This window comes from Coregonus clupeaformis, chromosome 24, assembly GCF_020615455.1.
Source record: "Coregonus clupeaformis isolate EN_2021a chromosome 24, ASM2061545v1, whole genome shotgun sequence".
In the NCBI taxonomy this organism is placed as follows: Eukaryota; Metazoa; Chordata; class Actinopteri; order Salmoniformes; family Salmonidae; genus Coregonus; species Coregonus clupeaformis.
This window is the reverse complement of record NC_059215.1, coordinates 15,930,019-15,944,034: the sequence shown is the minus strand read 5'-3', so window position 1 is coordinate 15,944,034 and position 14,016 is coordinate 15,930,019. Positions and strand designations below refer to the sequence as shown.

General features: G+C 45.2%; 1 protein-coding gene across 1 annotated transcript in view; it reads left to right on the top strand.

Moving 5' to 3' along the window:
* The window catches only part of LOC121587361 (filamin-A-like), a 203,592-nt gene that overhangs the window by 185,211 nt on the left and 4,365 nt on the right, over nt 1-14,016 (top strand). Inside the window, exons 41-45 of the mRNA XM_045206810.1 lie at nt 5-142; nt 379-494; nt 5,700-5,832; nt 9,551-9,727; nt 11,206-11,424. Of these exons, the coding sequence (XP_045062745.1) occupies nt 5-142; nt 379-494; nt 5,700-5,832; nt 9,551-9,727; nt 11,206-11,424 (783 nt within the window). The remainder of the gene's footprint in view (nt 1-4; nt 143-378; nt 495-5,699; nt 5,833-9,550; nt 9,728-11,205; nt 11,425-14,016) is intronic.

The following is a 14,016-nucleotide window of genomic DNA, read 5'->3' as shown; positions in this document are numbered from 1 at the left end:
GTAGCTGAGTTCAGTATCTGGACGCGGGAGGCGGGTGCTGGGGGTCTCAGCATTGCGGTGGAGGGGCCCAGTAAAGCAGAGACCACCTTCGAGGACCGGAAGGACGGATCCAGTGGAGTGTCCTACATGGTCCAGGAGTCAGGTGTGTGTGTGTGTGTGTGTGTGTGTGTGTGTGTGTGTGTGTAGCCCAGTGATCATAATCAACATGACATGGTCAGACTCCAGACCACCCTTCCTCTCTGTCTCCACCTGCAAATCTCTCACTCTCACTGTGTCTAAAACAATAAAATACTAAAACAAATATAAAAAATAAAATAAAAACATTAGCATTGTGTATCTAAAGATGTGTGTGTCTAACGTTGTGTGTGTGTGTTGCAGGAGACTATGAGGTGTCTATCCGTTTCAACGACGAGCACATCCCTGACAGTCCCTTCGTGGTTGCCGTGGCATCGCCCTCTGATGACGCCAGACGCCTCACTGTTGCCAGTCTTCAGGTGAGGCTCGGAGACACAAACACCCCGGACTACACTACCCACAATGCAGCAGCCTGTGGAGGGGCAGACAGGCCGGGAGATGGGCACAGACAGACAGGTCAAAGCTTATTACATACAATTGTTATAAAGTGAAAGAGCCCTGCTAATGTTCCTATAGACTGCAGGACATTGACAGTAGAATTACAACAACAGCAGTAAAAGGTCTGTATCTAGTCTGACCATCGCAGCAGGTTTCTGTTGAGCACAAAAATAGGTTCTCAGCGGGTTAGAGGTTAAAGGTCAGGTGTAGGGTCGTGCTGGTGCTGCTGTGTTGTTGGGAAGTGCAAGGGTTTGTGGGAGAGTAAAGAATTGTGTGTTTCTCGTGCCTCATTCTAAAGGATCCCAACAGTCCGTTCCCCCCTTCCTTTCCCTCCCCCCCACCGTTCCTCCCCTTCCCTAGGTGCTAAAGGGTTTTAAAGAGGTTAAAATGGTCTCTCTCTCTCTCTCTCTCTCTCTCTCTCTCTCTCCTCTCTCCTCTCTTCTCAATTCAATTTCAATTTAAGGGCTTTATTGGCATGGGAAACGTATGTTAACATTGCCAAAGAAAATGTGAAATAAACAATAAATATTAACAGTAAAAATTACACTCAGAAGTTCCAAAAGAATAAAGACATTGTTGTAACAATGTGCAAATAGTTAAAGTACAAATGGGAGAAAAAAATAACCATAAATATGGGTTGTATTTACAATGGTGTTTGTTCTTCACTGGTTTCCCTTTTCTTGTGGCAACAGGTAACAAATCTTGCTGCTGTGATGGCACATTGTGATATTTCACCCATTAGATAAGGCAGTTTATCAAAATTGGGTTTGTTTTCGAATTCTTTGTGGATCTGTGTAATCTGAGGGAAATATGTGTCTCTAATATGGTCATACATTTGGCAGGAGGTTAGGAAGTGCAGCTCAGTTTCCACCTCATTTTGTGGGCAGTGTGCACATAGCCTGTCTTCTCTTGAGAGCCAGGTCTGCCTACGGCGGCATTTCTCAATAGCAAGGCTATGCTCACTGAGCCTGTACATAGTCGAAACTTTCCTTAAGTTTGGGTCAGTCACAGTGGTCAGGTATTCTGCCACTGTGTACTCTCTGTTTAGGGCCAATAGCATTCTAGTTTGCTCTGTTTTTTTGTTAATTATTTCCAATGTGTCAAGTAATTCTCTTTTTGTTTTCTCATGATTTGGTTGGGTCTAATTGTGTTGTTGTTGTTGTCCTGGGGCTCTGTGGGGTCTGTTTGTGTTCGTGAACAGAACCCCAGGACCAGCTTACTTAGGGGACTCTTCTCCAAGTTCATCTCTCTGTTGGTGATGGCTTTGTTATGGAAGTTTTGGGGATCGCTTCCTTTTAGGTTGTTGTAGAATTTAACGGCTCTTTTCTGGATTTTGATAGCGGGTATCGGCCTAATTCTGTTTTGCAGAGTCTCAATTTGGTGTTTGTCCCATTTTGTGAATTCTTGGTTGGTGAGCGGACCCCAGACCTCACAACCATAAAGGGCAATGGGTTCTATAACTGATTCAAGTATTTTTAGCCAGATCCTAATTGGTATGTCAAATTTTATGTTCCTTTTGATGGCATAGCCCTTCTTGCCTTGTCTCTCAGATCGTTCACAGCTTTGTGGAAGTTACCTGTGGCGCTGATGTTTAGGCTGAGGTATGTATCGTTTTTTGTGTGCTCTAGGGCAACGGTGTCTAGATGGAATTTGTATTTCTGGTCCTGGCAACTGGACCTTTTTTGGAACACCATTATTTTTGTCTTACTGAGATTTACTGTCAGGGCCCAGGTCTGACAGAATCTGTGCAGAAGATCTAGGTGCTGCTGTAGGCCCTCCTTGGTTGGGGACAGAAGCACCAGATCATCAGCAAACAGTAGACATTTGACTTCAGATTCTAGTAGGGTGAGGCCGGGTGCTGCAGACTGTTCTAGTGCCCTTGCCAATCCGTTGATATATATGTTGAAGATGGTGGGGCTTAAACTGCATCCCTGTCTCACCCCATGGCCCTGTGGAAAGAAATGTGTGTGTTTTTTGCCAATTTTAACCGCACACTGTTTGTGTACATGGATTTTATAATGTTGTATGTTTTCCCCCAACCCCACTTTCCATCAATTTGTATAGCAGACCCTCATGCCAAATTGAGTCAAAAGCTTTTTTGAAATCAACAAAGCATGAGAAGACTTTGCCTTTGTTTTGGATTGTTTGTTTGTCAATTAGGGTGTGCAGGGTGAATACGTGGTCTGTCGTACGGTAATTTGGTAAAAAGCCAATTTGACATTTGCTCAGTACATTGTTTTCACTGAGGAAACGAACTAGTCTGCTGTTAATGATAATGCAGAGGATTTTCCCAAGGTTGCTGTTGACGCATATCCCACAGTAGTTATTGGGGTCGAATTTGTCTCTACTTTTGTGGATTGTGGTGATCAGTCCTTGGTTCCAAATATTGAGGAAGATGCCAGAGCTAAGGATGATGTTAAAGAGTTTAAGTATAGCCAATTGGAATTTGTGGTCTGTATATTTTATCATTTCATTGAGGATAACATCAACACCACAGGCCTTTTTGGGTTGGAGGGTTTGTATTTCGTCCTGTAGTTCATTCAATGTAATTAGAGAATCCAGTGGGTTCTGGTAGTCTTTAATAGTTGATTCTTAGATTTGTATTTGATCATGTATATTTTTTTGCTGTTTGTTCTTTGTTATAGGGCCAAAAATATTGGATAGATAGCTCTTCATGTTGTTGTTTGTTTAGTGTTTTCCAATTTTCCCAGAAGTGGTTAGAGTCTACGGATTCTTCAATTACATTGAGCTGATTTCTGACATGCTGTTCCTTCTTTTTCCGTAGTGTATTTCTGTAATGTTTTAGTGATTCACCATAGTGAAGGTGTAGGCTCAGGTTTTCTGGGTCTCTATGTTTTTGGTTGGATAGGTTTCTCAATTTCTTTCTTAGGTTTTTGCATTCTTCATCAAACCATTTGTCGCTGTTGTTACTTTTCTTCAGGTTTTCTGTTAGAGATTTTTAGATTTGATAGGGAAGCTGAGAGGTCAAATATACTGTTTAGGTTTTCTACTGCCAAGTTTACACCTTCACTATTGCAGTGGAATGTTTTGTCTAGGAAGTTGTCTAAAAGGGATTGAATTTGTTGTTGCCTAATTGTTTTTTGGTAGGTTTCGACACTACTTTCCTTCCATCTATAGCATTTCTTAATATTATTCAGTTCCTTTGGCTTTGATGCCTCATGATTGAGTATTGCTCTGTTCAAGTAGACTGTGATTTTGCTGTGGTCTGATAGGGGTATCAGTGGGCTGACTGTGAACGCTCTGAGAGACTCTGGGTTGAGGTCAGTGATAAAGTAGTCTACAGTACTACTGCCAAGAGATGAGCTATAGGTGTACCTACCATAGGAGTCCCCTCGAAGCCTACCATTGACTATGTACATACCCAGCGTGCAACAGAGCTGCAGGAGTTGTGACCCGTTTTTGTTGGTTATGTTGTCGTAGTTGTGCCTAGGGGGGCATATGGGGAAGGGAATGCTGTCACCTCCAGGTAGGTGTTTGTCCCCCTGTGTGCTGAGGGTGTCAGGTTCTTGTCCAGTTCTGGCATTTAGGTCGCCACAGACTAGTACATGTCCCTGGGCCTGGAAATGATTGATTTCCCCCTCCAGGATGGAGAAGCTGTCTTCATTAAAGTATGGGGATTCTAGTGGGCGGATATAGGTAGCACACAGGACAAAATTTTTCTCTGTTGAGGACATTTCCTTATACATTTCTAGCCAAATGTAAAATGTTCCTGTTTTGATTAATTTAATAGAGTGAATTAGGTCTGCTCTATACCAAATTAGCATACCCCCTGAGTCCCTTGGTGGATGGGACTACCAGCTCTCTGTAACCTAGAGGGCAACCAGTGGATCCATCTCCTCTATACCATGTTTCTTGTAGCATGACAATGTCTGTATTTCCGATTTCTTTGGTGAAGTCCAGGTTCCTGCTCTTTAGGCCAAAGGCAGATGACCTCAGGCCTTGGATATTCCAGGATGAAATAGTGAAGGCTTTGTGTTCCATAAAGTGTCTAATGTTGTTGGTCGTTTGGTTTGGCCTCAGGCCAGTAATTGTGAGCAGAGCCTGCTGAGCATCTGGTACATGTCATTGGCTTGGGCTAGTGTAAGAGTGGGGGTTGGGCCTGTTTGCCTGCTCACGGCCTGGGCGTATGTGTGACTTTCATGTTGAGGCCCTCTTTGCGGGAGTGGGGGGCTTGGGGTGGGTAGGAGGGGCATAGGTCTGATCTGAGGGGGCCTAAATGGGGTTTGGGCATGGTTGACTTGGGGGGGTGTTAATTGGTGGGGGTGGGGATGTGGCTGGTGGTGCTGTAGTCTGGATGTAGGTCCTCTCTGCGGGGGTCCTCTATGTGTAGGTCCGGGGGGTGTCTCGCTGGTCTGGGCTGTTGATCTGTTGCTCCTGTGTGAGGTGTTGGGTCTGCGGTTGAGGGCGATATCCTTTAGGGTCCGGGCGAAGGTGGGCACTGCTGCCTTGTATAGGTGGACCTGGTCGTAAAGGCTGTTCAAGTCCAGGGTGGAGTGGTGGGCCAGGTAGACATTAGGTTTTGATGTCGGTGTAGGAGTGTGTTGAGTGTGTCAGTGTTATATTGTGTATTTGTATAGTATTGCATTGTTATTATGTGTTAGTGTTGCAGTTTATAGTTATGATAGTGTTGTGTAGTTGTCTAGTTGTGTAGTTGTTGTCTAGTAGTTGTGTTGTTGTGTAGTTGTTGTGTAGTTGTCTAGTTATTGTGTAGTTGTTGCGTAGTTTTGTAGATTTTGTGTAGTTGTTGTATAGTAGTTGTGTTGTTGTCTAGTAGTTGTCTTGTTGTGTAGTTGTTGTGTAGTTGTCTAGTTGTTGTGTAGTTGTCTAGTTGTCTAATGGTTGTTTTGTAGTTGTTGTGTGGTTGTTGTCTAGTAGTTGTTGTCTAGTAGTTGTTGTGTAGTTGTTGTGTGGTTGTTGTTGTCTAGTAGTTGTTGTCTAGTAGTTGTTGTGTAGTTGTTGTCTAGTAGTTATTGTTGTTGTCTAGTTGTTGTCTAGTTGTTGTCTAGTTATTGTGTAGTAGTTGTGTAGTTGTTGTGTAGTTGTTCTTGTCTAGTTGTTGTGTAGTTGTGGTCTAGTTGTGTTGAGCGTGAGTTGTATCTGAGCAGGAGTCCGGGTTGAAGGTCAACCACCCAGCATCCTTTGCTGTGAGCCTGAATGGAGCGAAGGGACAGATCGATGCTAAAGTCCACAGCCCATCTGGATCCCTGGAGGGCTGCTGCGTTACTGAGCTAGACCAAGGTAACCACTACTACACAATACTACAATATACTACACAGGTAACCACTACTACACAATACTACAATATACTATACTACACTGTGTTACTGAGCTAGACCAAGGTAACCACTGCTACACAATACTACAATATACTACACAATACTACAATATACTACACAATACTACGACTCAATACGACTCAATACTATACTACACTGTGTTACTGAGCTAGACCAAGGTAACCACTACTACACAATACTACAATATACTACACAATAGTATTATACTACACAATACTATACTTTGCTATACTACACTGTGTTACTGAGCTAGACCAAGGTAACCACTACTACACAATACTACACAATACTACACAATAGTATTATACTACACAATACTATACTTTGCTATACTACACTGTGTTACTGAGCTAGACCAAGGTAACCACTACTACACAATACTACACAATACTACACAATAGTATTATACTACACAATACTATACTTTGCTATACTACAATGTGTTACTGAGCTAGACCAAGGTAACCACTACTACACAATACTACAATACTACGACTCAATACTACACACTAGTACTATACTACACAATACTATACTACACTGTGTTACTGAGCTAGTCCAATGTAACTACTACTACACAATACTACAATATACTACACACTAGTACTATACTACACAATACTATACTTTGCTATACTACACTGTGTTACTGAGCTAGTCCAAGGTAACTACATTTACATTTACATCATTTAGCAGACGCTCTTATCCAGAGCGACTTACAAATTGGTCCATTCAACTGATGATAGCCAGTGGGACAACCACTTTTTTTCTTCTTTTTTTTCATGGTGGGTTGGGGGAGGAGGGGGGTAGAATGATTGCTTTATACTATTCCAGGTATTCCTTAAAGAGGTAGGGTTTCAAGTGTCTCCGGAAGGTGGTCAGTGACTCCACTGTCCTGGCGTCGTGGGGGAGCTTGTTCCACCATTGGGGTGCCAGAGCAGTGAATAGCTTTGACTGGGCTGAGCGGGAACTGTGCTTCCGTAGAGGTAGGGGGGCTAGCAGGCCAGAGGTGGATGAACGTAGTGCCCTCGTTTGGGTGTAGGGTCTGATCAGAGCCTGAAGGTAAGGAGGTGCCGTTCCCCTCACAGCTCCGTAGGCAAGCACCATGGTATTGTAGTAGATGCGAGCCTCAACTGGAAGCCAGTGGAGTGTGCGGAGGAGCGGGGTGACATGAGAGAACTTGGGAAGGTCGAACACCAGACGGGCTGCAGCGTTCTGGATAAGTTGTAGGGGTTTAATGGCACAGGCAGGGAGCCCAGCCAACAGCGAGTTGCAGTAATCCAGATGGGAGATGACAAGTGCCTGGATTAGGACCTGTGCCGCTTTCTGTGTAAGGTAGGGTCGTACTCTGCGAATGTTGTAGAGCATGAACCTGCAGGATCGGGTCACCGCTTTGATGTTAGCAGAGAATGACAGGGTTTTGTCCAAGGTCACGCCAAGGCTCTTTGCACTCTGGGAGGAGGACACAATGGAGTTATCAAACATGATGGTGAGATCATGGAGCGGGAAGTCCTTCCCAGGGAGGAAGAGCAGCTCCGTCTTGCCGAGGTTTAGCTTGAGGTGGTGATCCGACATCCACACTGATATGCCTGCCAGACATGCAGAGATGCGATTCGCCACCTGGTTATCAGAAGGGGGAAAGGAGAAAATTAATTGTGTGTCGTCTGCGTAGCAATGATAGGAGAGACCATGTGAGGATATGACAGAGCCAAGTGACTTGGTGTATAGAGAGAATAGGAGAGGGCCTAGAACTGAGCCCTGGGGGACACCAGTGGTGAGAGCACGTGGTGCAGAGACAGATTCACGCCACGCCACCTGGTAGTAGCGACCAGTCAGGTAGGATGCAATCCAAGAGTGAGCAGCGCCGGAGATGCCCAACTCGGAGAGGGTGGAGAGGAGGATCTGATGGTTCACAGTATCAAAGGCAGCGGATAGGTCTAGAAGGATAAGAGCAGAGGAGAGAGAGTTAGCTTTAGCAGTGCGGAGTGCCTCCGTGACACAGAGAAGAGCAGTCTCAGTTGAATAACCAGTCTTGAAACCTGACTGGTTTGGATCAAGAAGGTCATTCTGAGAGAGATAGCAGGAGAGTTGGCTAGAGACGGCACGCTCAAGAGTTTTGGAGAGAAAAGAAAGAAGGGATACTGGTCTGTAGTTGGTGACATCGGAGGGATCGAGTGTAGGGACATGGCCAGAGGTCAAGGATGAGTTGATGAGCGAGGTGAGGTAAGGGAGAAGATCTCCGGAAATGGTCTGGAGAAGAGAGGAGGGGATAGGGTCAAGCGGGCAGGTTGTTGGGTGGCCGGCCGTCACAAGTCGCAAGATTTCATCTGGAGAGAGAGGGGAGAAAGAAGTCAAAGCATAGGGTAGGGCAGTGTGAGCAGGACCAGCGGTGTCATTTGACTTCATAAATGAGGATCGGATGTCGTCAACCTTCTTTTCAAAATTGTTGACGAAGTCATCCACAGAGAGGGAGGGGGAGGAGGATTCAGCAGGGAGGAGAAGGTGGCAAATAGCTTCCTAGGGTTAGAGGCAGAGGCTTGAAATTTAGAGTGGTAGAAAGTGGCTTTAGCAGCAGAAACAGATGAAGAGAATGTAGAGAGGAGGGAGTGAAAAGATGCCAGGTCCGCAGGGAGTCTAGTTTTCTTCCATTTCCGCTCAGCTGCCCGGAGCTCTGTTCTGTGAGCTCGCAATGAGTCATCAAGCCACGGAGCTGGAGGGGAGGACCGAGCCGGCCGGGAGGATAGGGGACACAGAGAGTCAAAGGATGCAGAAAGGGAGGAGAGGAGGGTTGAGGAGGCAGAATCAGGAGATTGGAGGGAGAAGGATTGAGCAGAGGGAAGAGATGATAGGATGGAAGAGGAGAGAGTAGCGGGAGAGAGAGAGCGAAGGTTGCGACGGCACATTACCATCTGAGTAGGGGCAGAGTGAGTAGTGTTGGAGGAGAGCGAGAGAGAAAAGGATACAAAGTAGTGGGCAGAGACTTGGAGGGGAGTTGCAGTGAGATTAGTAGAAGAACAGCATCTAGTAAAGATGAGGTCAAGCGTATTGCCTGCCTTGTGAGTAGGGGGGGACGGTGAGAGGGTGAGGTCAAAAGAGGAAAGGAGTGGAAAGAAGGAGGCAGAGAGAAATGAGTCAAAGACAGACGTAGGGAGGTTAAAGCCACCCAGAACTGTGAGGGGTGAGCCATCCTCAGGAAAGGAACTTATCAAGGCGTCAAGCTCATTGATGAACTCTCCAAGGGAACCTGGAGGGCGATAAATGATAAGGATGTTAAGCTTGAATGGGCTAGTGACTGTGACAGCATGGAATTCAAATGAGGAGATAGACAGATGGGTCAGGGGAAAAAGAGAGAATGTCCACTTGGGAGAGATGAGGATTCCAGTGCCACAGCCGCGCTGACCAGATGCTCTCGGGGTATGCGAGAACACATGGTTAGACGAGGAAAGAGCAGTAGGAGTAGCAGTGTTTTCTACACTACACAATACTACTACAACAAATTACAACAGAACTGAGCTGCACTACACTTCGATCCAGATAGGAACAGCATGTATACACTACACTCCAATAAACTACTAAACAGTTGGTCTGTTACAGAGACAGACCACAGTCACCATGGACACCAGAGCTTTAACATACTTTATTATCCCCTCCTCCTCTAGATCAGTATGCTGTGAGGTTCATTCCCAGAGAGAACGGTCTGTACCTGATCGATGTGAAGTTCAACGGCAGCCACATCCCCGGCAGCCCCTTCAAGATCCGGGTGGGGGAGACAGGACAGGCTGGAGACCCAGGCATGGTGACCGCATACGGAGCTGGATTAGAGGGAGGAACCACTGGTAACTAACACCTTACTGGTGTAGACTCAGCAAAAAAATAAACGTCCTTTTTTCAGGACCCTGTCTTTCAAAGATAATTCGTAAAAAATCCAAATAACTTCACAGATCTTCATGCTTGTTCAATGAACCATAAACAATTAATGAACATGCACCTGTGGAATGATCATTAAGACACTAACAGCTTACAGACAGTAGGCAATTAAGGTCACAGTTATGAAAACTTAGGACACTAAAGAGTAAGGCATGTCCTCACCAGATATTACCGGCAACAACGTCGCCTATGGGCACAAATCCACCGTCGCTGGACCAGACAGGACTGGCAAAAAGTGCTCTTCACTGACGAGTCGCGGTTTTGTCTCACCAGGGGTCATGGTCGGATTCGCTTTTATCATCAAAGGAATGAGCGTTACACCAAGACCTGTACTCTGGAGCGGGATCGAGGTGCATGGTCCGTCATGGTCTGGGGCGGTGTGTCACAGCATCATCGGACTGAGCTTGTTGTCATTGCAGGCAATCTCAACACTGTGCGTTACAGGGAAGACTTCCTCCTCCCTCATGTGGTACCCTTCCTGCAGGCTCATCCTGACATGACCCTCCAGCATGACAATTCCACCAGCCATACTGCTCGTTCTGTGCGGGATTTCCTGCAAGACAGGAATGTCAGTGTTCTGCCATGGCCAGCGAAGAGCCCGGATCTCAATCCCATTGAGCACGTCTGGGACCTGTTGGATCGGAGGGTGAGGGCAAGGGCCATTCCCCACAGAAATGTCCGGGAACTTACAGGTGCCTTGGTGGACGAGTGGGGTAACATCTCACAGCAAGAACTGCCAAATCTGGTGCAGTCCATGAGGAGGAGATGCACTGCAGTACTTAATGCAGCTGGTGGCCACACCAGATACTGACTGTTACTTTTGATTTTGATCCCCCCTTTGTTCAGGGACATATTATTCAATTTCTGTTAGTCACATGTCTGTGGAACTTGTTCAGTTTATGTCTCAGTTGTTGAATCTTGTTATGTTCATACAAATATGAGTTTAGAAATACATATTTTTTTCACACTAGCACTGATTTAGCTGATAGCTGCTTTATTGAGGAAAGTTTTACTTGCAATGACTATGATATGCAGGGTGAAAGTAATGCTGTCAGGTACGGCGTCCTGGCAAAATAAATTGCTGTATGCCGTACCGGTAAAACATGAGCCTATCACAATAATTAAAACAAAATGTCAAGCAAACTGTAGGCTATTAAACCATGTCAGAAGCATGAAAAATGAGCGAATGCATTCACTGTTTGAAGGCTGGAAATATGTTGCGAGTGGATACCTGGTAAAGGAGCCCTTTGAAGTGATTGTTTGACATAGGAAGAAATTAATTATACTTCCACCCCTGATGATATGGTTGAATCGACTGACTGAAGGTTTCTCTGAATAACTGCATCTGAATCAAACTCATCTCTGTCCTTCTACCATCTCTCTGCAGGTACAGCCTGTGAGTTTGTGGTGAACACCAGTACGGCGGGGCCCGGGGCCCTGGCGGTGACCATCGACGGCCCATCCAAGGTAAAGATGGACTGTGTTGAGTGTCCGGAGGGTTACAAGGTGACCTACACCCCCATGGCTCCAGGACACTACTTAATCTCCATCAGATACGGAGGACCTTCCCACATCGTAGGATCCCCCTTCAAGGCCAAGATCACTGGTGAGGGACCTGGACAGTGGACAGATGCACACACACACCACTCTCTCTCTCCCTCGCTCTCACTCCATCTCTATCTAACCCCTCTCTCTCTCTATCTCCCTCTATCTCTATCTAACCTCTCTCTCTCTCTCTCTCTCTCTCTCTCTCCCTCTCTCTCTATCTAACCCCCCTCCCTCCCTCTCTCTCTCTCTCTCTCTCACTCTCTCTCTCCCTATATCTCTATCTAACCCCCCCCCCTCTCTCTCTCTCTCTCTCTCTCTCTCCCCCCCCCTCTCTCTCTCTCTCTCTCTCTCTCACGCTATCTCTATTTAACCCCTCTCTCTCTCTCTCTCTCTCTCTCTCTCCTTCTATCTCTATCTAACCCCCCTCTCTCTCTCTCTCTCTCTCTCTCTCCTCTATCTCTATCTAACCCCTCTCTCTCTCTGTCTGTCTGTCTGTCTGTCTGTCTCTGTCTCTGTCTCTGTCTCTGTCTCTGTCTCTGTCTCTCTCTCTCTAACCCCTCTCACTAACCCCTCTCACTCTCTCAATTCAATTCAATTCAATTTCAATTTAAGGGCTTTATTTTCATGGGAAACGTGTGTTAACGTTGCCAAAGCAAGTGAAGTGGATAGTAAACAAAAGTGAAATAAACAATAAATATTAACAGTAAACATTACACTCAGAAGTTTCAAAAGAATAAAGACATTTCAAATGTCATATTATGTCTATATACAGTGTTGTAACGATGTGCAAAGAGTTAAAGTACAAATGGGAAAATAAATAAACATAAATATGGGTTGTATTTACAATGGTGTTTGTTCTTCACTGGTTTCCCTTTTCTTGTGGCAACAGGTCACAAATATTGCAGCTGTGATGGCACACTGTGGTATTTCAACCATTAGATAAGGGAGTTTATCAAAATTGGGTTTGTTTTCGAATTCTTTGTGGATCACTGTAATCTGAGGGAAATATGTGTCTCTAATATGGTCATACATTTGGCAGGAGGTTAGGAAGTGCAGCTCAGTTTCCACCTCATTTTGTGGGCAGTGTGCACATAGCCTGTCTTCTCTTGAGAGCCAGGTCTGCCTACGGCGGCCTTTCTCAATAGCAAGGCTATGCTCACTGAGTCTGTACATAGTCAAAGCTTTCCTTATGTCTGGGTCAGTCACAGTGGTCAGGTATTCTGCCAATGTGTACTCTCTGTTTAGGGCCAAATAGAATTCTAGTTTGCTCTGTTTTTTTTGTTTGTCTTTCCAATGTGTCAAGTAATTCTCTTTTTGTTTTCTCATGATTTGGTTGGGGCTAATTGTGTTGTTGTCCTGGGGCTCTGTGGGGTCTGTTTGTGTTTGTGAACAGAGCCCCAGGACCAACTTACTTAGGGGACTCTTCTCCAAGTTCATCTCTCTGTAGGTGATGGCTTTGTTATGGAAGGTTTGGGAATCGCTTCCTTTTAAGTGGTTATAGAATTTAACGGCTCTTTTCTGGATTTTGATAATTAGCGGGTATTGGCCTAATTCTGCTCTGCATGCATTATTTGGTGTTTTACGTTGTACACAGAGTATTTTTTTTGCAGAATTCTGCATTCAGAGTCTCAATTTGGTGTTTGTCCCATTTTGTGAATTCTTGGTTGGTGAGCGGACCCCAGACCTCACAACCATAAAGGGCAATGGGTTCTATAACTGATTCAAGTATTTTTAGCCAGATCCTAATTGGTATGTCAAATGTTATGTTCCTTTTGATGGCATAGAAGGCCCTTCTTGCCTTGTCTCTCAGATCGTTCACAGCTTTGTGGAAGTTACCTATGGCGCTGATGTTTAGGCCGAGGTATGTATAGTTTTTTGTGTGCTCTAGGGCAACGGTGTCTAGATGGAATTTGTATTGGTGGACCTGGCAACTGGACCTTTTTTGGAACACCATTATTTTTGTCTTACTGAGATTTACTGTCAGGGTCCAGGTCTGACAGAATCTGTGCAGAAGATCTAGGTGCTGCTGTAGGCCCTCCTTGGTTGGTGACAGAAGCACCAGATCATCAGCAAACAGTAGACATTTGACTTCAGATTCTAGTAGGGTGAGGCCGGGTGCTGCAGACTGTTCTAGTGCCCTCGCCAATTCGTTGATATATATGTTGAAGAGGGTGGGGCTTAAACTGCATCCCTGTCTCTCCCCACAGCCCTGTGGAAAGAAATGTGTGTGTTTTTTGCCAATTTTAACCGCACACTTGTTGTTTGTGTACATGGATTTTATGATGTCGTACGTTTTTCCCCCAACCCCACTTTCCATGAATTTGTATAGCAGACCCTCATGCCAAATTGAGTCAAAAGCTTTTTTGAAATCAACAAAGCATGAGAAGACTTTGCCTTTGTTTTGGTTTGTTTGTTTGTCAATTAGGGTGTGCAGGGTGAATACGTGGTCTGTCGTACGGTAATTTGGTAAAAAGCCAATTTGACATTTGCTCAGTACATTGTTTTCACTGAGGAAATGAACTAGTCTGCTGTTAATGATAATGCAGAGGATTTTCCAAAGGTTGATGTTGACGCATATCCCACGGTAGTTATTGGGGTCAAATTTGTCTCCACTTTTGTGGATTGGGGTGATCAGTCCTTGGTTCCAAAT